Below are 24329 nucleotides of genomic sequence, written 5' to 3' on the forward strand. Positions count from 1 at the left end.
AACAATAACCCATTTCTCAACCAAACCATTACAAATTTTCTGTTTATAAAAATACCAATAATAAACTTCAATGTAAATTTTAACTCATCACAATAGAGATAATTGTCATGAGTTGTTGTCAAGTTGCTACCACATAGTTAAGAAAATAAGTTCTCTTTTGATACAACTCTGAAATGACTGAGGAATTTAACATTAATATTATCCTCCAAACCATTAAAACTGATAGACCAATAATACAAAATTTACAAGTGACTATTATGTTATTATTAAAGAATTATCACTCAATTCTAATGTGAAATGTTTTTTATTGTAGTTACTAATATGACATTTCAAGTAGCTAGTTTATTTGCTAACACTATTTTTACAGGGCTCTTATCATTTACCAAATACTTTCAAATACACTGCCATATCTGATCATTAAAAGCTTTCCTTGTGAAAAAGATATGACTTTAATTTACAAGTGAGTTAACTATTTTTGATATGTTAATTTCTTCATGATCATAAAACTTAGAGTATAATATGTAAACATTGAAAACCTAATATAATGGCCCCTCAAAGAAAATACTGAATAAAATAGAATCTCAGCCTTTGTCTTATCAAAAATTTAAACCATGTAAACAATTACAATAGAATGTTGTGCTATAATAGAATAAACTAATGTATCATCCAAATAGGAATTTTTCTGAGAGCAGAAGGTAACTCTATTAATAATCACAGGAAAAACAGGCAATAACTGGAACATACGTCTATCTATAGTAGAGTTATACATAAACTGCAATACTAAGCTAAAAGCCAAATTTGAACCCAGGTCTGACCTCTTTCCATTTGTACGCCTAAAATATACATGTAGGTTACCAGCTAGTAGGCATCAAGTCTATATCCTAAGAAAGAACATTTTAAACCACTGTGATTTTTTTTAGAAGTATCTAAAAGATAATCTCTTTTATCTTCTAAAATAATTTCCTAATATTCTGAACTTTGTTTTCTAAATATTTTTTCTCAGCCATTTCATCTACTATATTAAAATGCAAGCTATCTGATCTAAACTGATGACTTCCAGTTCTATGTTGCAAGCATGTCAAATTCCACATGTACAAACAAAACCTATGTTCCACTATCTGTAACTCTGATATATCAATCTTCTTCTTGTGATCACAGATATTCACAAAATAATCTACAATCCAACTGTCACACAATCACCTAAATGCATTTCATATCTTTGCGCTGCTTTCATTAAGTCATTCAACCTTAATTAAGCACCTACTACATTAAAGGTCTTGAATTAAATTCTTATTTCTCATTCAGACTCCTATGAATGCATACTGTGCAAAGGTAATTATAATAATTGTAAATATTTATCCTCCTCTTCCAACCTGCTGCTACCAGAAAAATCATACAAAACCATAAATCTTGGCTTGTCACGATCCACTTTTAAAAACTGTAACATTTTTCTGGATAATTAAAAATAATTAAGTTCAAATACCTTAATATAGCTTTAAAGGCCTTCCATAATATGTTGTGGTCTATCTCCTTATCACCAGATTCACTCCAGCCCCAATGAAGTCTTAAGCACTAAGAGAATGTAATGTGTCTTGTATTTTCTTTCTCTGTGCCTTTGTGTATTGTGGTAGATTAGTACAACTGGCTTTGGGATTTTTTTTAATGCAGAAATAGGTATACGATACACACACAGACACACGTTATCTCAGAATTCACTTCTTTTTCTCTCCTCCCATCTAGCCCCACTCTTAATGTTAAAATCTACAAAAGAGCTGGTCAAAAAGCTCCTCTTCAATGAAATTTTGATTGTCCAGAGAGAATTAAAGTCTCTTTCCCAAAACAACAGGTATTACAGTGAGCATTTGTCTTCATTTCAGTACAAGTTCTAAAAGAACATAATGTTATCCTTACTTTTTATTCCCCACAATATCAAGCAAAGCAGAATTGAAACATAGGAAAGTAATAAAAGAAACAGCCTAGGCAAGTGATACTTCATTTCACTTAATCCAGTTCTTACCTGCAGGATCCCAAGTTATGTTGTGTGCTATTGATTCCAGAAAAAATTGGCCACTTTTCTGCCATTGACTATATAATTCCTAAAATTAAAAAAAAAATCAAACACCTCATTTAGCCAATTATTATTGGCAGCTTTTCTCTATCAGATATATATACGTTCATGTTTATTATTCTTAATAATATATAAAGTTTTTTAGAGGTACAACTGACCATGCAGTCATTTTTAATGGGGAACAAAATGTTCAATTGAGTTGAGAATAATAAGAAATACGTGATGGAAGAGATCATAGTGAGAGAATGAATACCCATTCTTGGAAGTCCAAAAGTTTGTCTTCAGCATAAACAACCAGTTTATGCTAGTTTGGACAACATTCTCCTTAACCTCAGACTTTTACAATTACACTGACTACCTTTTGTTATTATAGTTACAGAGGCTTAATTTTAAATGTGTCTGTCTGTGCTGAGGCTTCCTTCTCTTTTAATGTTTCATCCTCACATGAGATCATAAAGTACGTGTGAAAACTCAGAATACAAAATGTAGTAATACTTATATAAGTTTTTTTTTCATTCCTTGAAGCAACATTTTTCAAACTTTTTTAGTAAACCAGTAAGAAATGTATGTTGTAATAGGACCCAAAACACATGCACACATAAATGAAATCTAGGTTTACCCTTACTACATGTGATGTACTCTAACATTTTCTATTTTACTTTGTTTTCTTTTAAAGTCAGGCTGTGGCCTATTAAGTTGAGCTCATTAACCTCTAAAAGACTGAGACCCATAAACAATCTTTTAATGTAGTGGTTCTCATACTTTAGTACAATAACCTGAGATGTTTACTAAAAGTTCAGATTTCTGAGACCCATGACCAAAGGTTCAGGCTCAAAAAATCCAGAATGAGGAATCTGTACTTTAAATCAACATGCCACTGGGCACCTGGGTGGCTCAGTTGGTTAAGTGTCTGCCTTTGGCTCAGGTCACAATCCCGGGGTCCTAGGACCTACATCGGGCTCTCTGCTCAGTGAGGAGCCTGCTTCTCCCTCTCCCTCTGCCTGCAGTTCCCCCTGCTTGTGCTGTCTCTCTCTTGGCCAAATAAATAAATAAATAACATCTTAAAAAAATAAAAAATAAATCAATACCCCCCAGGTGATTCTGATAAAGGTGGTCTGCAGAATAGGTTTTTACCAAACACTGCCTTGCAGGAATGGCTCTTAATCATAATACATATCAGAACCCTCTCTAGAACTAGACATAGAAGTGTCTAGGCATAATCTCACACCTACAGATTTAGAAATCCCCAGGGCAGACTCTGGACACATGGTCCAACTAGTGATCCTGAAGTGCTCCACTCATGAAGAACCACCACCTTAAAAGAATATTCTACAATGCACATAGGAAAGGAAATAACATCTTTTTTATGAAAATCTACAGAGTCTCTAAGACTATACCCAGTAATTATAGATTCTGTGTACCTTCCAAGTCCATTTTTCCATTTGATCCAGTTTTCCCTTTATTCATCAGACTTGCTTTTTAACCCTTTCAGCAAAGTCAGTGCAGCCTAGCAATAAACCAGAGTCTTCTTACTGACTTTTAAGCATTATATTAAATAATTTTAATTAGTACATGAGAAAATGGACAAAAACTAAAATTCTTGATTCTATCCTTCATAATAAAGGCATTTTAACATAACATACTGACTTTTTTAAAAAGTCAGTTACTTCATTCAATAAATATTTATGGAGTTCTATTTGAAATATATCATTCTGAACAGAGCAATCACTTATTTTTACTACTATCAGTTACTAATTCATAGGTTATCAGGGCCTCCGATATTGGATTCATTAGATAATATACAACACAAATATAAATCAGGGAAGGACTGTAGACTCCTTCCATGAAATTTCAAAATGAGTGTCAGTTAACCTAGAGAAAATGTTTTTCATTAACACAAGGTATGGAACAAGAATGCTCACACTTAGGAATCAAAACAGCTGGTTGTACTTAGTTCTGTGGCTTAACAGCTATTCTAATGGTCAACCAACTAATTTTCTTTGGGCCTCTGTTCTCTTATTCATAAGAAAGAAATAACAGCTATCATACTAAATCAGAGGGAATTTGTAAGATACTAATGAGCTAAGTGAAAATGAAATGAAAAATATTAAGTTATATATATATAAGTATGTGTATTATTAAAACATGTTAATTCTTTATATTTAATATATTTCTGCATGGTTTTTGACATCATGTCTTCATTCCAATATTCCCATGAAGAATCAATAGCGGGGATCCCTGGGTGGCTCAGCGGTTTAGTGCCTGCCTTTGGCCCAGGGCACGATCCTGGAGTCCCGGGATCGAGTCCCACATCGGGCTCCCAGTATGGAGCCTGCTTCTCCCTCCTCCTGTGTCTCTGCCTCTCTCTCTCTCTCTGTCTATCATAAATAAATAAATAAATCTTTTAAAAAAAAATCAATAGCTATTAACCTATTTCAGAACTGAGCAAAGAGCCTCGTTAAGACACTGACTTGCTTAGGATCAAATGGCTAGAAAGTAGCAGAGAAGGCAAGTAAGCAGTCCTTGGCTCCTAAGATAATGCTCTTAAGACCATATATATGCTGATCCTCTTTCCTATGGTTTAAATCACCAGTTTAATCTTCATTAGAAATGGGTAAAATAACCTGGTCTATTATATTTAGAACATTAAAGCACCCAAGAAATCTAATATTTATAAACTGTTCTAAATAGCTTTTAGAACTATTTCTGAATATAGTTTTTCATAAAGAAAAGCAAGTATTGATCTATTAACAGTTATATTACGTGATACAATAAGGAGGGAAAAAAGTCCTGGAGGTATGTTAAGACTCTGCAATTAAAACATGTAACTTTAAGAACAAAATACATAGGAAAAAGCAGAACTATATAAAAGTAGTTAATAGTTAAAAGTAGTTAATAAAAACCGAAAACAAAGTGGCACCCTTCACTATATAATGGTGTGTGCTATTAGCAATAAGTTAACTGCATAATTTAAAGTTGTTGACTCTTCAAATACCCATTATAAAGCAAAATGTCAGAAGAAAAAAAAACATTTCCACATAATTCATCAACACAATTTGGTTTACTTCTTTTTTAATCCAAGATTTAAAACATATTTTAAATATGGAAGTAACACTTAATGTGTATCTTTTAATTATAGCATAATTTATATGATTTATCTGATGATCACTCTGTACTCTTTAAAATACTGTCTTTTAATACTCAATTTCAATTTCTAAAAGAAAAATGATAAATTACTGACCAAATTTTTCTTTTGCTTCGGTAGGTTAACTGGTTCAAAAACAGAGATAACATTTCCATAGGATGCTGCAATCTTTTAAAAAGAAAAAAGAAAGAAAACTTATGGATATGTTAACTTACTTATGAATCAAAAGAGCAAAAGAAATTAGTAGTATATCTTAAAATAAGCTGCCTCCCACAATTTCATTTATCAATTCTTGAGAATAACAGTTCTAAGAGACTACCATACCGGAGTCAGAATTCTAATACTGTCACTTACTAAGTAACCAGCAAGTTAATCTCTCTGCACCTAAGTGTCTCTATCTATATTTATAATATGCATAAAACTATCTTCCTAATGGAATTAATTTGAGAATTAAAATATCTGTAAAACATCTAATATATAATTATCTATAAGGTGTATGGTAAATATTAATTCCATTCCTCATAGAAAAAAATGTATTGATATATTCCTTGTCAAGTGGAAATTAGGACTTAAAAATCAGTTTCTAGGCTATGTCTTCAAAGTTCACAATCCTGTTAGTGGATATTTAGCTTTTTAAAAATAAAATTTAGATCTTTTCCGCTGTGAACTAAGAAATGTATTCTTTTCAATACTCCATTTTATCTGAGAGTCCTTAAAATTTACTCTTTCAATCAATGGCTCTGTAATGGTTACTATTGTAGCTTAAGTGAGCCACAGATGAAGAACACTGAAATATCAGAAATGAGATTGATAGAACAAAAATGAATGTAGGGTAAAAAATAAGAGCATAAACTTTACAGAAGAAAGGGGTAAGCAACAAGGAGGTAATATAGAATAGAAAAAACTTTCAATGGCTTTTTGTAGTGTTCTGAGAAGTTCATAGGATATAGAAATCATCATAGACACTTAGTCGGTCTAGGAGGGAGTATTTAGTTTGGGCTTTTAAGAGTGGGTAGTACTTCAAAGAGCAGTTGAATATTCAATTGTAGAAATAGGTTATAACACAAGTATGAACACAAGTATAAAGATCAGAAGAGGCAATGTACACCTGAAGGAGACTACCAGGCCAGATTGAACAGTGTGTCCCTTCTAACACAATGATGGACATGTGTCCAAAAAGGCAGGCCTAGCGGGTTGTACAAGGGCCTTGTGCCAAGCTGAACAATTTGAACTTCCCAAGGTAATAGGAAGCAAAATATGTTTTTAAGCAAATGAATAAGATAAATGCACATGAATTTTCTCATGAAAATTAATCTGGTACAGAGAAAAAAAAAACACAATAATGCTAAAGTACTGGATGTATACAGTATCAAGTAGCGCTTTCTTCTTAAAGCAAACAGAAATCTCCAGGTATCATACCCTGTAAATTTTCTTCCTGATACCGTTAGGAATTGTTTAATTGTATTAATATTTGCAACACAAAGGAAATCTGCCCTTTGTGAAAATGACTAGGTGGTGCCTGAGTATATCACTGGATTAAGCATCTGCCCTGGGGTTCTGGGACTAAATCCCTTTTTGGCTCCCTGCTCAGCAGGGAGTCTGCTTCTCCTTTTCCTTCTACTACCCCACTGATTGTGCTCTGTCTCTCAAATAAATAAATGAAATCTTTAAATTAAAAAAAATTACTATAAAACCAAATGACCTGTTTATTTTAACCTGGACTTTGATGTAATCTAAGTTATCAAGAAAACATAACTCATATTGGAAGTTAATTAAAACGGGATTTCCAATATAACCAGGCCTAGGTAAGTCTGGATGTTATAAGCAAATTTAAATACAATTAATAAAGATAATAGAACAAGAGCTGGAGAGAAAGGGGAAAGTCTCAAGGATTTTTAATATTCCACAATAAAGATCATTTTTGTAATATAGTGAGAATGAAAGGTATGAGCAAAAGAAAGATGAGAGATCCTTGTAACTGTCAAAAAAAAGGGATATAGAAGTAAAAGAAACAGGTCAAGATTGTAAGAGCTGAAACTCATTTTACCAAAAGTATCTCTAACTAGGTACTAAGAGGCAACTTTTCAGACAAGCAGATTCATTAAAAATGATTAGATTAAAAAAAAGAGAGAGATTGGGTCCATTTTATTCCTCACACAAAATGTTCTGATGGAACCATATAGTCAAATAATATATTTATATATCTAACAAAAAATTCAATAAATTGGCAAAGTTCAGCCCAATCTAGCTACAAGTATAACTAGGCCTGGCCACCTATACCTATGTGATGCTATGTTAAGCTATATACTATGCTGTCTCCTAGCTATGACTACCAATTCCGCTACTGTATAGAACTGCATTTCACCTGATGCAGAATCATAACCTGTTTCTCTGGTTGTTGTTGCTGTTCTTTCAAGGTTACTTTTTACTTTTCATGTGAAAATGGAAGTCCAAACAAAATTTTTCATTTCTCTTACAGATTTGGAATAAATTAATAAAAAACTGTGGACTTTAGAAGAGTTGACCTTCACTTTAGTACCAAGTTTATCCAGAAGCTAGAAGGAGATACCTGTAGAGAGAAAGAATGACTCTAACAAATGATTTCTCTTCATTTGTTTATTTGTAAATAGACTGAAGATTTACTGTCATTCCTTTCCCTCAATCCAATCAGTTTTTAAATAAGTAAGTTTTAGACTTATTCTATGGGTAATATTTCTTTATCAACCCACAGAAAAGATTATGCCTTATTTTGAAACTATGTAAGAAAAGAATTTCTTATAATCTCTAAGACACATCTGGAGTCTGGAATTTTTTTCTCAATGGTGCATCTTGGAAAGCCAAAAATTTTGTACCTATATGGTCCTTGAAACAAAGTAAGCTTCAACTTCAATAGGAAATACATAGAGATTATCCTGACAAAAAAGTATATTCAAAACAAATCTCACATAACAAGATTACAAACCTTGCCTTGTTGCATTGAGCAGTCTACACATCCTACTTGAATATTTCCATGTTTAGCTCCTGGGATTATTTGTAATCTTTCAAAATCACTTCCCAGTATAACAATGTCACATCCAGATGCATAAGCCTAAAAAAAAAAAAAAAAAAAAGACAAAGAAAAAGATAAAATAAATTTTTTATAAATAAAATTTATAAAACTTGTCAAGAAAGTATTTATCATATAGAATAATGGCATTAAATATTATGTTTTAACAGAGTAACTTTAAATATTCCTTTTTAAAAAAAATCTCTATTATTTGAGAATATTTCCTTTCCCTCTGATATTCAAACCCATCAGCAAATTCAGTCAGTCCTACCTGCAAAATGTTCACTTCTACCTCCATTGAATGGTCCCACTCTACCTCCCTACCATGGTTCAATGCCCTTATTGTCCTAACTCTCCAAACTCATCTCAAGCTACTCTTTCCTTCCTTCCATTTGCTCTGTTCCTACATTGCCCTTGCTTGTTCCTGAAGCATATCAATTTTTTTTTCCACCGATGTGTGTTTTATCTACCTCTCTTCTGCCCGGTCTTTGTCTAGCTAGCTTTTTTCCAACATTCAGGTCTTAGTTCCCAAGCGTGTGCGCGTGCACGCCCACACACGCCCACACACGCACGCTCTCCTTCTTTCACGCTCTCCCTTTACTTCCTATCACATTACTAGCTATTCTTCTTCACAGCAGGTATCACAATTTCTTTTTTTTTTTTTTTGAGATTTTATAGACATAGAGAGAGAGAGGCAGAGATACAGGCAGAGGGAGAAGCAGGCTCCATGCCAGGAGTCCGACGTAGGACTCGATCCCAGGACTCCAGAATCGTGCCCTGGGCCTAAGGCAGGCGCCAAACCGCTGAGCCACCCAGGGATCCCGGTATCACAATTTCAAAGTATCTTGCCTATTATCCATTTTCATTATTGCAAGTTAAGTTACAAAACAAAACTATAGAGTTCAACTGCATCTTGTTCTATATTCTCCAATTCTAAATGAAGGGGCTTCTTTATAAATACCTATGGCATAAATGAAGTACTTAACTTCAAAAAAAAGCTACCATAACCAAACAAACAGGCATAGTTCAAAGCCTGTTAGCAAGCATTTATAGCTCTTTTTGAACTTTACAATTAGCAGGACTCTTCCAACCAGACGACTTCTTGTATCCTTTTCTCTAGCTTCTTAGACCACAGGAATTTCTTTGTGGCTGTCTCCTGGAATTTACTTATATAAGCCAGCATGAAGTATAACACTGACAATAAAACATCTATCACAATCTTTTTCCCATCCAAATGTAAGTTCTTAAAGTAATTATTTTCTTTCTCATCACTTTTGCACCTCCACATATACCTTACTTAATGTAGAAAATAATATTTATACTTTACGACTTGAATTTTTACCAAAGCCAAAATTTTCTGTACATGCCAGCAAAAAATATTTGGAAAGGTATTTGAGAGAACATACAAACACATCTGCTTACATTACAGACAAGAAAATGAGGCCTAAACAGGCTGACATAATTTCTTAGTGGCAGAGTGGGCTTCAGAACCTTGATCTCTTTTGATTCTTGATCTAGTTCTGTTCCTAGGACACCAGAAGAACTTCCCTAGTTAAGTATGCTTGCCTAGAATTTTCCTAAAAGGAATTAGGGACAATCAAGTCTGCTTGTACTGGTGTCATATAGTGGAAAAAACTGGCTCAGTAAAAAAAAATCTCATGATGGTCTGCTCACCTATATAAATATACACAGTAGGATCATAAGGCTTGTCACAAGACTATTAGCAAGAATAAATTCCAAAAACTAATTAATTTAAAGAAAAATTTTCACTTATAATGCTCTAAATATCTTAATATTTTAGAAACTGATTTCTCCCCCCCCCCATTATTTTTTTTTTAATTTTTATTTATGTATGATAGTCACAGAGAGAGAGAGAGAGGCAGAGACATAGGCAGAGGGAGAAGCAGGCTCCATGCACCGGGAGCCCGACGTGGGATTCAATCCCGGGTCTCCAGGATCCCGCCCTGGGCCAAAGGCAGGCACTAAACCTCTGCGCCACCCAGGGATTCCCCCCCCCCCCCCATTATTTAATTTTGGTAAAATAACTGCTAGTCACTGTATCCCAAATCATTGTATCAAATTACAAATATTTACAACTTAGATTTCCTACCCATTAAGCAAAAATTTTAGTTTCCATTAACTGAAACACACACACACACACACACACACACACACACACACACACATAAAACATGTCTTCATAACTTTGCCTTCCTTTTGCCGTACCTAAAATTGTCTACCTACTTTCAGATATTGTATAGCAACTATTTTTGTCAACTACAACTCTGAATTTTCCTGAATTAAGTTTACATTAATCCTGAAGTTCCTCACAAAATTACTGTTTAATACAAGTATTAAACATCTACAGAGTTGAGACATGCATAGTTATCCCAGAAATAAACACTTAGCCCTACAGAGAGGAAGATGCCAACTTCACAATTAACTCTTGATCATTCAAAGATTAACCAAGCTCTGAATTGCCCTTGTTCTTTTGCTGGAGCTGTATTACATTAGTACAGCCTGTCATTTGACTTTCTCTTAGTGACAGTACTAAAACGTACAAAGCTTTCTCTCTCTAGTTTTGGTAAACTTCAAATCAATTGAAAATGACTGATCTTATCTGGAATATCTCTTTCAGTTCTCACTTTCTTCTCTTAAAGCTGTAACTAATGGATGTCAATAAGCTACTATCTGAGGGGGAAAAGGAATATAACCAACTGTAGTCTACACTTCACAAATTGACTATTATGCTTGGAGTTATAATAAAAATCTTCTGGTATTCTTGATTACAGAATTTAAATTTTTACAGTTTATTTGACTATATAAATGCAGGATGCATTTATTACAAACTATATTTGCATTATGTTCCACTTCTCACTCATTTTCAAGAATTTGTAAACGTATCTCTTTAAAAAATCTTGTATAGGAGATTAGTGGAATAAACTATAGTTCATAACTGCTATAGAGTATCATACAGTTATAAAAATAATAAGGACAAAGTAGAAAAGGATGTATAAGGGACAAATTTTGGATAAGGGACAAGGAAATAAGAAAACATATATGGAGAAACAAAGGCAAAAATGAACTACTGGGACTTTATCAAGACAAAAAGCTTTTGCACAGCAAAGGAAATAGTCGACAAAACCAAAAGACAACTGACAAAATGGGAGAAGATATTTGCAGATGACGAATCAGATAAAGGGCTAGAATCCAAAATCTATAAAGAACTTATCAAACTGAGCACCCAAAGAATAAACAATCCAATCAAGAAATGGGCAGAAGACATGGACACACATTTCTCCAAAGAAGACATACAAATGGCCAATGAAAAAAAGGTTCCACATCACTCAACATCAGAGAAATACAAATCAAAACCACAATGAGATACCACCTCACACCAGTTAGAATGGCTAAAATGAACAAGACAGGAAACAGCAGATGCTGGCGAGGATATAGAAAAAGAGGAACCCTCTTACATTGTTGGTAGGAATGCAAGCAATGCAGCCACTCTGGAAAACAGTATGGAGGTTCCTCAAAAAGTAGAAAATACAGCTATCCTATGACCCAGCAATTGCACTACTGGGTATTTACCTTAAAGATACAAATGTAGTAATCTGAAGGGGCACCTGGACTCCAATGTTTATAATAGCAGCAGTGTCCACAACACCATACTATGAAAAGAGCCCATCAACAGATGAATGAATAAAGAAGATGTGGTATAGATAGATAGATAGATAGATAGATAGATAGATAATGTATACACACATATATGTGTGTGTATATATATTTATATGTGCATGTGTGTATATAATGGAATACTACTCAGCCATCAAAAATGAAAACTTGCCATTTACAATGACATGATGGAAATAGAAGATATTACACTAAGCAAAATAAGTCAATCAGAGAAACACAATTATCATAAGATCTCACTCACATGTGGAATTTAAGAAACATAACAGGATCATAGGGGGAGGGAGGAAAAAATAAAACAAGACCAATGCAGAGAGGGAGACAAACCATAAGAGACTCTTAGTCATAGAGAAAGCACTGAGGGTTGCTGGAGCAGACAATGGTGGTGGTACGGGGTAACTGAGTGATGGGCCTGAATGAGGGCACAGAATGGAATGAGCACTGAGTGTTATAAAAGACAGATGAAAAAAAAAAAAAAAAAAAAAAAGACAGATGAATCACTGACCTCTGCCTCTGAAACCAATAATACATTACATTAACTGAATTTAAATTAAAAAAAAAAAAGGAAAGGCATAAAACTCAGTGCATTTTATCAAGCACTGCCAGTGGATATTGATGTTCATAGTTCTCAAACTACAATTTAGGAAATATATATCTTTGCAAATACAAAAAAAAAAAAAAATACCCTACTATACCTGAAAGAAGATGCTTTAAAAAAAAAAAAAAACAGGCAAGAATCATCATCAGTGGATATTCAATCTAGAGGGAAGTTATGATGAGGATCAGGATATTGGCATGGTCTTTTTATTTTTTTAAGATTTTTTGTTTTATTTATTTATGAGAGACACAAAGAGAGAGAGGCAGAGACACAGGCAGAGGGAGAAGCAGGCTCCATGCAGGGTGCCTGATGTGGGACTTGATCCTGGGTCTCCAGGATCACGCCCTGGGCTGAAGGCAGCACTAAACCACTGAGCCACCCGGGCTGCCCTGCATGGTCTTAAAAGCCTCTCTCACACACTGCTTATTAGTTGCAAGAAGAAGAAAAAAAAAATCTGTTACACAGTGCGGAAAATGGGCAACACCTTGAATGGCCATCAAAATTAACATCACTAATGACAGATATCACGTACCTCCAAATGGGATACGTAGAAAGGGACACAACATCATCTAAGCAGAATTTTGGCCAGGAATGCATAAGCTCAATCTAATCAGGAGGAAACATCAGATAAATAAGAAATGAAAAAAGTTTTGTTTTTTAAAAGTGGGAGGGGAGTAGTATAGTATTCAAATATCACTTGAAATGAATAAAGAAAAAGGGATATGATGCTAAAGAGGCATGATAACTAAATGTTCTCCCATAGACTGAACCTTAAACTAGAAGGACGCTATAGAGAACACTGTCATATCAACTGATAGAACTCGAACATGGGTAAAAGTCTATCAATGTAAATTAACAAAGTAGGTAAGTGTACTATGATAATGTAACAATGTTCCTCTTATCATGAAATCAAACTAAAGTATGTAAGGGTAAAGAATTATGACATACATAACATCCTCAAAGGGCTCACAAAAAAAATTATGTAGGCATATACATAACAAGGGAACACAACTGATAAAGAAAATGAGAGTAAATTACTGCCAACAGTCAAATCTAAGTAAAGAGAGTATGGGTGTTCTTTACATTATTTTTATTTTATAACTTTTTCTAGGTATGAAATTATTTCTAAATAGTTATTTTCCAAGTAGTAATGAAAACTACTAAAACCTAAATAATTATTTTCAAAGTTAAAACAAAAAAATACTGTCACTTCTTTGCACTTTCTTTTATCTTTCACTCACTATAGTCTTCTGGACCTGTTTTCTTCTCTTTGGCACCATACTGCAAGGCCAATACTAAGTGCTTTTGATTGGTAATCCATTTAATCCCTACAATAAATTCTGTGAAGTACTCCGTGTAACCACCCCATGTTAGTGTTAAGGCAATTTAGGCTTAAACAGACTAAGTAATGGGCTCAAGTTTCAGAGCCAGTAGGAGGCCAAGTAAGACTAGGGCAGCCCTGGTGGCACAGCGGTTTAGCGCCGCCTGCAGCCCAGGGCGTGATCCTGGAGACCCTGGATCGAGTCCCACATCAGGCTCTCTACATGGAGCCTGCTTCTCCCTCTGCCTGTGTCTCTGCCTCTCTCTCTCTGCATCTCTATGAATAAATAAATAAATAATCTTTTAAAAAATTAAAAAAAAAAAAAGACTAAAGCCAAGTTATAACTAGTGGGAAAGGACAAGCTCTTACTTCCTTTGTTATACTATCACTCAATGCCTTATAAACAAACACTGGCATCAATTTAATAATTTTTCTCTAATTTCTTCCCATAATTAAAAATGTCTTATTTGGACTGTGAAGCAACCAGAACTCCTGTATCTGCTGATAGGAAAGTAAATTAATACAGTATGACTACTTTACAAAGCTAAACACATGCCTACTCAATAATCCAGCAATTCTAAGTTTATACCCAACAGAAATGTGTCCATATGTACACTAAAACACATAAATAAGAACATTAGTAGCTATTCATAAACACTCCAAAGTAGAACCAACTCAAACATCTACCAACAATGGAATATATAATAAGCTGTAGTATAATCAGACAATGGAATACTATAAAGCAATGGTTCTCAGACTCTCTGGTCTCAGGAATTCTTTGCACTTTTAAGAAAATATCGAGGCTAACCATCCTTCCATCCCCCACCTCAAGAGCTTTAGTTTTTGCACATTATCACCACTAATACTTTCTCTGAGAAATTAACACTGCGAAAGTGTAATACACTGACTGAATCAGTAACGAAAACCTCCAAATAAAAACCCAGGATCAGATGGCTTCACCACTGAATTATACCAAACATTTGAAAAATTAATGCCAATCCTTCTCAAGGTCTTCCAAAAAACTGAAGAGGGAATACTTTCAAACTCATTCTGCAAGACCAGCTTTACATTGTCACAAATCTAGACAAGGACAATTACAAAAGAAAATTATATGCCAATATCCCTGATAAACATAAATACAAAAATTCTTAACAAAATACTAGCAAATCAATTTCTATGGCACATTTAAAAGATTATATACCATAATCAAGTGGGATTCATCACTGGGACTCAAGGACATACAATAAAGGCCATATATAACAAGCCCACAATATGAACACCATACCATATTCAATGGTAAAAAGCTGAAAGCTTTCCTCTAAGATCAGGAAAAAGGCAAAGATGCCCACTCTCATGATTTCTATTCAACATAGTACTAAAAGTCCTGGCCAGAGCAATTAGTCATGGAAAAAAAAAGGGGGGGTGGCTTCCACACTGGAAAGAAACACATAAAACTGTTTATACTTAACAAGATATATTGAAAACACTAAAGATTCTACCTAAAAAAAAAAAAAATTTTTTTGAATACATGAATTCAGCAGTGTTGTAGGATACAAAATCAATACACAAAAATTACTTGCCTTTCTATATGTTAACAATGAACTATTCAAAAAAGAAATTAAGAAAACAACTTATGACAGCACCAAAAAGTAAAATACTTAACAATGAATTTTAAAAAGGTGAAAGATCTTATACATTGAGAATTGTAAGACACTGATTAAAAAACTGAAGATGACACAGATAGATGACAAAATATCCTCTGTTCTTAGGATGTCCATACTATCCAAAGCAATCTACAGATTTAATGCAATCCCTATCAAAATTCTAATGGCATTTTTCACAGGAAAAAAAATTCCAAAATTCATATGAGACCACAAAAGACACCAAGTATCCAAAGCAATCTTGAGCAAGACCCATCATACTGCCTGATTTCAAACTGTATTACAAAGCTATAGTAATCAAAAACAGTATGATATTAACATGAAGACAGGCACATGAACAGAAGGAACAGAATTATAAGCTCAGACATAAACCTACACACATATGGGCAACTAATCTTCAACAAAAGCAGTCTCTTCAATAAATGGTGTTAAGAAGCTGCACACCCACATGCAAAAGAATAAAACTGAGCCTTTATATTACATTATACACAAAAACCAACTCGAAATGAATCACAGACTTGAATGTAAGACCTGAAACTATAAAACTCCTAGAAAACAGAAAAGAAGCTCCACTTGACATTGGTCTGAGTGATAACTTTTTTTGATATGATACCAAAAGCTCCAGCAGTAAAAGCAGTACTAAACAAGCAGGACTACATCAAACTAAAAAGCTTCTGCAAGAAAAGAAAAAAGAAAAAAGAAAAGAAAAGAAAAGAAAAGAAAAGAAAAGAAAGGAAAGGAAAAGAAAAGAAAAGAAAAAGAAAAAGAAAAAAGAAAGAAAAGAAAAAAAGAGAAAAGAAAAGAAAGAAAAGAAAAGAAAAGAAAAGAAAAGAAAAGAAAAGAAAAGAAAAGAAAAGAAAAGAAAAATAAAAGAAATTGTCAACAAAATGTAAAAGTCAACCTATAAAATGGGAGAAAACTTTGCAAACCATCTCTGATAAGGAGTTAATATCCAAAGTAGGTAAGGAACTCATGCAACTCAATAGCAAAAAAACAACCTGATTTCAGAAAGGGTAAAGGGGGCACCTGGTGGCTCAAACATCTGCCTCCTGCTCAGGTTATGATCTTAGGTTTCTGGATCAGCCCTGGTTAGGCTCCCTGCTCAGCTTTTCCCTCTTCCTCTGCTCCTCCCCACCACTCATACTCACACATAGTCTCTTTCTCTTCTGTCTCAAATCAATAAAATTATTTTTAAAAAAGAATTAAACATACATTTTTCGAAAAAAGACATAAAAGTGGCTAGTAGGTACATGAAAAAAAAGTTCATCACTAGGTATTAGGGAAATATAAACTTTACACCTATTAGAATGACTATCATCAAAAAAACAAGAGATAATGTGCTAGTGAAGATGTAGACCAAAGGAAATTCTTTGTGCACTCCTGTTGGGAATGTAAACTGATATAGATGCTATGGAAAACAATAGGAAGGTTCCTAAAAAAATTAAAAATAGAACTACCACAAGATTCAGGAATCCAATTTTTGGGTATAAATCCAAAGATGATGAAATGGCTATCTCAATGAAATACCTGCACTCCCATATTCACTGAAGTGTTTATTCACAACAGCCGACATGGAAACCTAAGTGTCCAACAGTAGATGGATGGATAAAGAAAATAGGGTACATATACACAATGGAATAGTATTCAGCCATAAAAAATAAGAAAATCCAGGCATTTGTGACAACCTTGATAGCATAATGCTAAGTGAAATAAGTCAAACAGTGAAAGATAAGTACACTATATATGTATTCCACCTATGCAGGGATTCTAAAAACATGATACTAATAGAAATAGGAACAGAAAGGTGGTTGCCAGGAACTGTGGAGTGGGGGAAATGTGAGATGTTGGTCAAAGCGCAAAAACTTCAGTTGTAAAATAAATAGTTTCCAGGGATCTAATGTACAGCATGGTTACTGTAGTTAATGATATTGTATTATATACTACAAAGTTGGTATTACATTAAAGTTTTAATATTCTTACCATAATAACAAAATGGTAACAAAGTAAAATGTATGTTAACTAGCCTTATTGTGATTAACATTTCACAACACATGCATGTATCAAATCATCAAATTATACACCTTAAACCTACACAATGATATATATCAATTATATCTCAATAAAGGTGGGGAAAGAAGGAGATGAGTCTATACAGATAATCCAAACTGGATTACTTAAAATAGACACTCAAAAATTACTTAAAATAGACATATCTTCTTATGCATAGTTCTAGTAGACTATTAAAATTAATTCAATCTTCTCTAGTTTATACAATATTATGACATAATAAGCATGGAAGTACACAAAGCCTTCTCTCCCCCAAAAACAGGGAAAACAGCTTTAAAGTGAGCTATGTACCACTGAATTTTTAAAAATAATCCATCATCCTGGTTTAAAGAAAAATCTAAGTAATATGATACATAGTATTTTTTTTAAGATTTTATTTATTTATTTATAAGAGACACAAGCAGAAGGAAAAGCAAGCTCCCTGTGGGGAGCCTAATGCAGGACTCGATCCCTGGATCCCAGGATCACGACCCACACCAAAGGAAGACGCTCAACCACTGAGCTACCAGGTGCCCCTGATACATAGCATTTCTAAACCCAAATATAAAACTAGTTTGACAGATTTTTCTAAATTATTCTTAAAATCTCACTTCAAGGTGTCCTGACTACATTGTGTAACATTATCAAAAGAATAAGGACAGCAGTGATTTATTAAATAAACTGCATGCTATTTGGTCTTCAAAATTAACATGTACATATTACAATTGACACATTAGTTAGTTCTGTCAAAAGATCTGTAATCAGAACAATCTATTACTAATCAATGAAAATTAAATTAGCAAATGAAAATTCTCTTACTAGGCACATGTAATATTAGGTTTACTAATTTTGAGACTAAACAAGATGCACAGGAAGAACTGAGCTCATATATGTGCTATCAAGCATATAATCATGATTTTTAACTTTAAGTTGTGGCAGAAAACCTTCTCAAATATTCTAAATTTCAAAAATTATCCAAGGTTATAACAGTTGGTATTTGAATTTGGAAATATTGTGATTTCTGTGAAACACTTGGATTTCTTGTTTTCACTGTTCGGTTCTAACCAACCATACCAGGTAAATATTCCAAGGAATCTTTTCCTGGTATATTTCCTGATTAAATGACTTGAATTGTAAAGTGTTGTAATTAGCACTTTTCTCATTTTTAAACATAGAATGTTGAAATGTAGTATTACTTCAATAACCTTAAAGATACTTTAATACTATTTAAACCCTAATATTTTAAAATAGGCCAGTTTTTAAAAAGAAATCTGATATAATACTTGTGATAGGGTATGAGTACCTCAAAAATATTTTTCCAGATGTAAATAATATCAAACTTTTCCCTCCTGTGTTCTCTCCACTTACAAAGACCCATTAAATCCCCTCCAAAAGAACAGACAACAAAAAAAACCCTTTCTATCCACCCACCTACAAAGGTTTCCCTAGAGTAAACAAAACAAAACGGATGTTTACCATGACAGTAAGAGAAGGAAGAATGCTAATGCACCCTCCATTTCTCTACCAACACCCAGATAGCTGCTGTCTTTCAACTTCTAATGTGGGTCCCCTTGGCTGTGAACACTGGGCTGCCTAACACAAACGGGAATCTGGAGCTCTAACATCTTTGCTTTCTCTCCTATAGCAGAGATGTTTAAATTCCAAACTAGAGACAGAGTCCTAAATATTAACACAGCCAGTCTCTTGTAAATTTCCTCTTTCATTTCATTTGAAACAGAGTCTCAACACTAACTATAAAGTATGAAATGAAAAAAATCTGTTGTATATTAAAGCACATATGTCATCAGTATCCACAGGAATACTTGAAAATCTAGATTCAAATTATCTGTGCCTCTTTTATAAACAAAATATTTTCTGTTCTAAAAACAAAAGTTGTCAACAGATCAGAACCAGTATGCTTACATATCCTGACTCTAAGAATAGCAGGAAATAAACAAGTAAAAAAGACTGAGGGAAGCATTCAGGTAAAGAAAGAAAAAATAAAGAATTTTTATTTAATGTACAGGAAAACCATTGCTCACCTGATATTGAGGGTAAAATGCATAATATGTGACTGAAAAAAGTTTAAAGGAACTTTAATAGAAGTATTTTATTTGGACTCAAATATAAATTATTAAAACTATTTTAAAACACAATGACTTTTAATTATATTGCAATAAGGCTTCTGTAACTACTATTCATCAATTCAACCAGTATTTAAATGCCAAGCATTAGAATAAGTAAAACTTTAATTATAATAATAATTAACATTTTTGAGAGTTTCACATATACTAAATAATGAAATTAGAACCTAGTATTTTTTTATGTAACAACCCTATAAATAGATACCACTTTGTCCCAATCTTACAGATGAGAAAAAAAGGAATTTAAAAGAACTTGCTCATAGATGTATAACTAACTATAAGGGACTAGGCTGGAAATCAAATAAAGTAATAACTCAACTAATGGAGTACCTTAATCACTGTTGTAGATGGTCATAATGAAGCCATGGGAGACACAGGCAATACTGGTTAATGATATAATGAAAGTACAAACAAAGTGCCTTGACAGCACAAGAGACATAGTCACTGCCTACTACAAGTTCCCTTAATAAGAAGGAAGTCAAAATATTCTGTGCCAGTTTAAGGAGTAAAAGTATTACTAATACTTAGACAAATTGTATTAGTAAGTATTTATTTTAAAATCTAGAATCCAAAATAAATAAATTAATTAAATTAAATAAAATCTAGAATCCATGAGAGCTGGCATTCAATTTCATTTCTGTTTAAAACCTGTCAGACTTCCTTTGAAAAACAGGATCTCATTTCTTGTAATCTTTCAAAACAAGAACAGGTAAATTATCAGCAAACATGCAAAGGGAGGAATTACAAACACAGGATGTCTTCACAAAAGAATAAAATCATTCTTCAAGGGGGCCTCCAAGATCTCCTGTCCCTCCCTCAAGTAAAACTGAAAATTAGAGATTTTTTTAGTCTACATAAAGGATATCATCTACCATTAATGTTTGCTATCTTTCTATCAAAGAAGTCAAAATCAGAAGAGGTTAAAAACAGAATTCGAGGAGTAAACAACAAATACATTCTGCTTTTTAATATAAAGAACAGGCAATTTCAAGAGAGAAAATGAAGATGGAAATGGATGAAACTGAAGGCAAGAAACTTAATTTGTAACAGAACTAGCAACATAATGTTAGAGTCAAGGATAGACTAGGTATAAAGGAAGAAGTCGATCATTAATCCCTAAACTACCACCCAAATTACAGGGAACTTGTACCTCTTTATACGAAACAAAAAAAATCACTTTATTTTTATATAATTTACTAGAATCCTTCCTGAGATTCCTGGGAGAAATCTATAGTAGGCTTGGTAGGAGATGATTAAAGTCTGGTCTATGGAAAGGCACCTGGGTGGCTCACTTAAGTATTCCACTCTCGGTTTTGACTCTGGTGGTAATATCAGGGTCCTGAGATGGAGCTCCCTGCTAGGCTCAGAGTGGAGTCTGCTTAAGTCTCTCACTCTCTCTACCTCTGCCCCCTACATGCTGGCCACATTTGCTTGCGCACACACACACTCTAAGATAGATAAATAAACCTTAAAAAAAAACAAAAAAGTCTAGTCTAGGGCAATAGATTTTAAAATAAGACCACAGAAGAAGCTACATGACAGTGTAGAATAACCATATATAGTTTCTGGCACATTAACTCACCTCCTCTTTAAAATAACACAGAGGCATTCACCAAGATTTTATATACACTCAGAGGGGTCATCTAGGTGATAAGTAGGCCAGTATATTGTATGTGCTTTGAAGTTCACATTATGGCATAGATTCCAAAAGCCTTCTTAGAAAAAGTTGTTAGAATTTACAATGGAGAGGCACCTGGGTGGCTCAGCCAGTTAAGCATCTGCCTTCAGTTCAGGCAGGTATTGATCCCAGGGAGACAAAGTCCCAGGTCAGACTCCCTGCTCAGCGCGGGGGGGGGGGGGGGGGGGACCTGCTTCTCCCACTCCCCGCCGCCTCCTTGTGCCCTGCTCTCTGCGTCAAATAAATAAATAAAATCTTTTTTTTTAAAGATTTTATTTATTTATTTATTCATGATAGACAGAGAGAGAGAGAGGCAGAGACACAGGCAGAGGGAGAAGCAGGCTCCATGCCGGGAGCACGACGCAGGTCTCGATCCCGGGACTCCAGGATCATGCCCTGGGCCAAAGGCAGGCGCTAAACCGCTGAGGCACCCAGCTAGGGATCCCCAATAAATAAAATCTTAAAAAAAAAAAGGCGCCTGGGTGCTTAGATGGTTAACCATCTGCATTTGGCTCAGGTCATGATTCCAGGATCCTGGGATCCAGCCCCCACCCCCCCCCCCCCCCCCCCCCCCCCCCCCCCCGTCAGGCTCCTTGCTCAGCGGGGAACCTGCTTCTCCCTCTCCCTGTCGCTCCCCGTGCTTGTGCACCATGCTTTCTCTACATCAAATAAATTTTTAAAAAAAATTTTTTTAATAAATTAAAGAATTTGCACTGGAGATAGCTTTCATGTAACTATAGGAGATGTCGCCATCCAGTAATCTCCCACTAGGAAAACCTCCTTAGGATGCTGTTTATTTTTTCTCTTAGTAATAAAAGCAGAAAGCAATGTCCAGCTACAGGGAGTCTATAGTAACTCACAGAGACCCTCAAAGTTCACTCTTCCCCTGAATATTCAGGCTTCATTAACATTTAGCATCAGAATCTCAAAATTGGGCAGCCTCGGTGGCTCAGCGGTTTAGCGCCGCCTACAGCCCAGGGCGTGATCCTGGAGACCGGGGATGGAGTCCCACATCGGGCGTCGGGCTCCCTGCATGGAGCCTGCTTCTCCCTCTGCGTGTGTCTCTGCCTCTGTCTCTGTCTCTGTCTCTCTCTCTCTCTCTCGATTAAATAAATAAGACCTTTAAAAAAAAAAAAAAAAAGAATCTCAAAATTGCTAGTGTCAAATGCAAGCTAAGGTGTGTACGAATCTGTCCAGAGTCGAAGTACAGACTTTGGGAGCAAAGTATTTGGTTGTCACAGATCTAAAAGCACAACTCAGATACGACATTCCTACAACATTACCAGAAGAGTTTTATTGAAAAGCTGTAATGCAACTCTTAGTAATTAATGTGCGCACTCTAAAATAAAAGTTTCCCAGGATTCCTAAACTGTTACATACGGAATTCAAAGGACGACAGCAGCGAATTTCTTGTGAAAAATATATTTCTTTTTTTTTTCAAAGTCATTCCTCGGTGACTACGAAGCAAATGAAAACATTGTTTACTCAGCGCAAACAATTAGTAATTGTTTTAAGACACCCACTTTTTTTAAATCACAAAGACACTTAATCTTAAATTAGTATCAAGAAATTAAAGCAATCCCAGCTACTTCTAAATGTGGCCAATTAAGCCTACAGAACAGGGTAAGGAAAAGGCCCCACACACTTCACAACAGCAATTTCTGTACAATTTTATTTTGGTAAAAACCACCCGAGTCCACGGACATCAGACCAGAAACTTTAAAAACCCTACAAAACATTCTAACTTCCGACTCAGTGCCTCGATGACGGACATGTTTCCACCTCCTTTCGCTCTCGAGCGCGGGGTCCGCCGGGTCCGCCGCGTCCCGGGGACCCCAGGGGGGCGAGCGGGCGCTCGTGGCCTGGGCGCCGCGATTCGAGGCCGACCCCGGCTGACTCGGGGCGCGGACGGGCCACGGGCTTCGCGGGAGCCCCCCGCCCCCCACTCACTCACCGTGAAGCGCTGGTCGCCGACGCTGCCCACGGAGAAGCAGTGGTCCCCGGGGTTCACGGCCCCGGTCAGGACCTGGTGCAGGTTCATGTCCGCGCCTCAGTCCAGCAACGGACGCCGCGTCCGGCTCATGCCCCGGTCGGCTGCCGCGTCCCTCCCTCCTTCCCTCAGGGGCGGCGGCCGCTCTTGGGCGGCGACGGCGGCCGCGACAGGCGCCAGGAGCCGGAGCCGCTCTGCTGGGGCCCGCAGCTCATCCCGAGCCCCGGCGGCCGAGGCCCGGAGGGGGCGGGCCGCGGAGGGGGCGCAGCGCGGCGCCAGTCGCGCACCTGTCACAGCCCGCGCGGGCCCAGGTGAAGCTGCGGGTCGACTCAAGGGCCGACGCCCCAGGCCGACTCCCCGGGGCAGGGCCGCGCCGTCCGCACGCTTCCTCTGGGCTCGGGGCGGCCGGCCCAGTCCCAGCCTCAGTGGCGCAGGCAGCACGCGCGCTCGGCTTCCTCGCCCGACCTGTCCCTTCCCGGCTCCGGTGCCCGCCACCCCCACTGGCCTTTGCCGCTCACTACGCGTCGCTAGGTCCCCTCGGCCGAAATACCGCGAGACTTCGCGCGGCGGAGAGGGGTACTGCGGTAAGGGACTCGCTTCTTTACCACAGTTTACGGATCAGCAAGTGTGAGAAGACAACGCCTCGTCTAGTCAGATGCTGGCCAATCCCGAGCGCCAGTCCACCTCGGCCCCGCCCACCAGTGGAGGACGGGCCAATCCCTTCGAGGCTGGTGAGTGAGTCCGTCGGTTTGCGTGCTGAACTGAAAGGAGCTTAGAAGGAAACGCAGTGAGCCTAGAACGAGGTGGGGATGCTCCGCTTATGCTTTAGGTTAGGGCTTAACCCGTCGGGTCGGAAAGCCTGAAAGGAAGAAGTGCATTATAAATGGGGTCGCGGTGTCCTCCGTCCTGGTTGGACTACAAGTCCCAACAAGCACCGCT

At 36.2% G+C, this 24329-nt stretch overlaps 1 protein-coding gene across 6 annotated transcripts in view; it reads right to left on the reverse strand.

Annotated features, from left to right (window-relative positions):
- DMXL1 (Dmx like 1) overlaps positions 1-23492 on the reverse strand; it is a 125268-nt gene extending 101776 nt beyond the window's left edge. For all 6 annotated transcript variants that reach the window (XM_041761055.1, XM_041761054.1, XM_041761052.1 and 3 more), the window contains exons 1-4: positions 23355-23492; positions 8176-8301; positions 5310-5381; positions 2018-2096 (exon numbers count right to left, since the gene is read on the reverse strand). In XM_041761055.1, coding sequence (XP_041616989.1) covers positions 2018-2096; positions 5310-5381; positions 8176-8301; positions 23355-23441 — 364 coding nt within the window. In that variant the 5' untranslated portion in view covers positions 23442-23492. The remainder of the gene's footprint in view (positions 1-2017; positions 2097-5309; positions 5382-8175; positions 8302-23354) is intronic.
- Positions 23493-24329: the final 837 nt, after the last annotated feature.

This window comes from Vulpes lagopus, chromosome 7 (assembly GCF_018345385.1).
Source record: "Vulpes lagopus strain Blue_001 chromosome 7, ASM1834538v1, whole genome shotgun sequence".
Lineage (NCBI taxonomy): Eukaryota > Metazoa > Chordata > Mammalia > Carnivora > Canidae > Vulpes > Vulpes lagopus.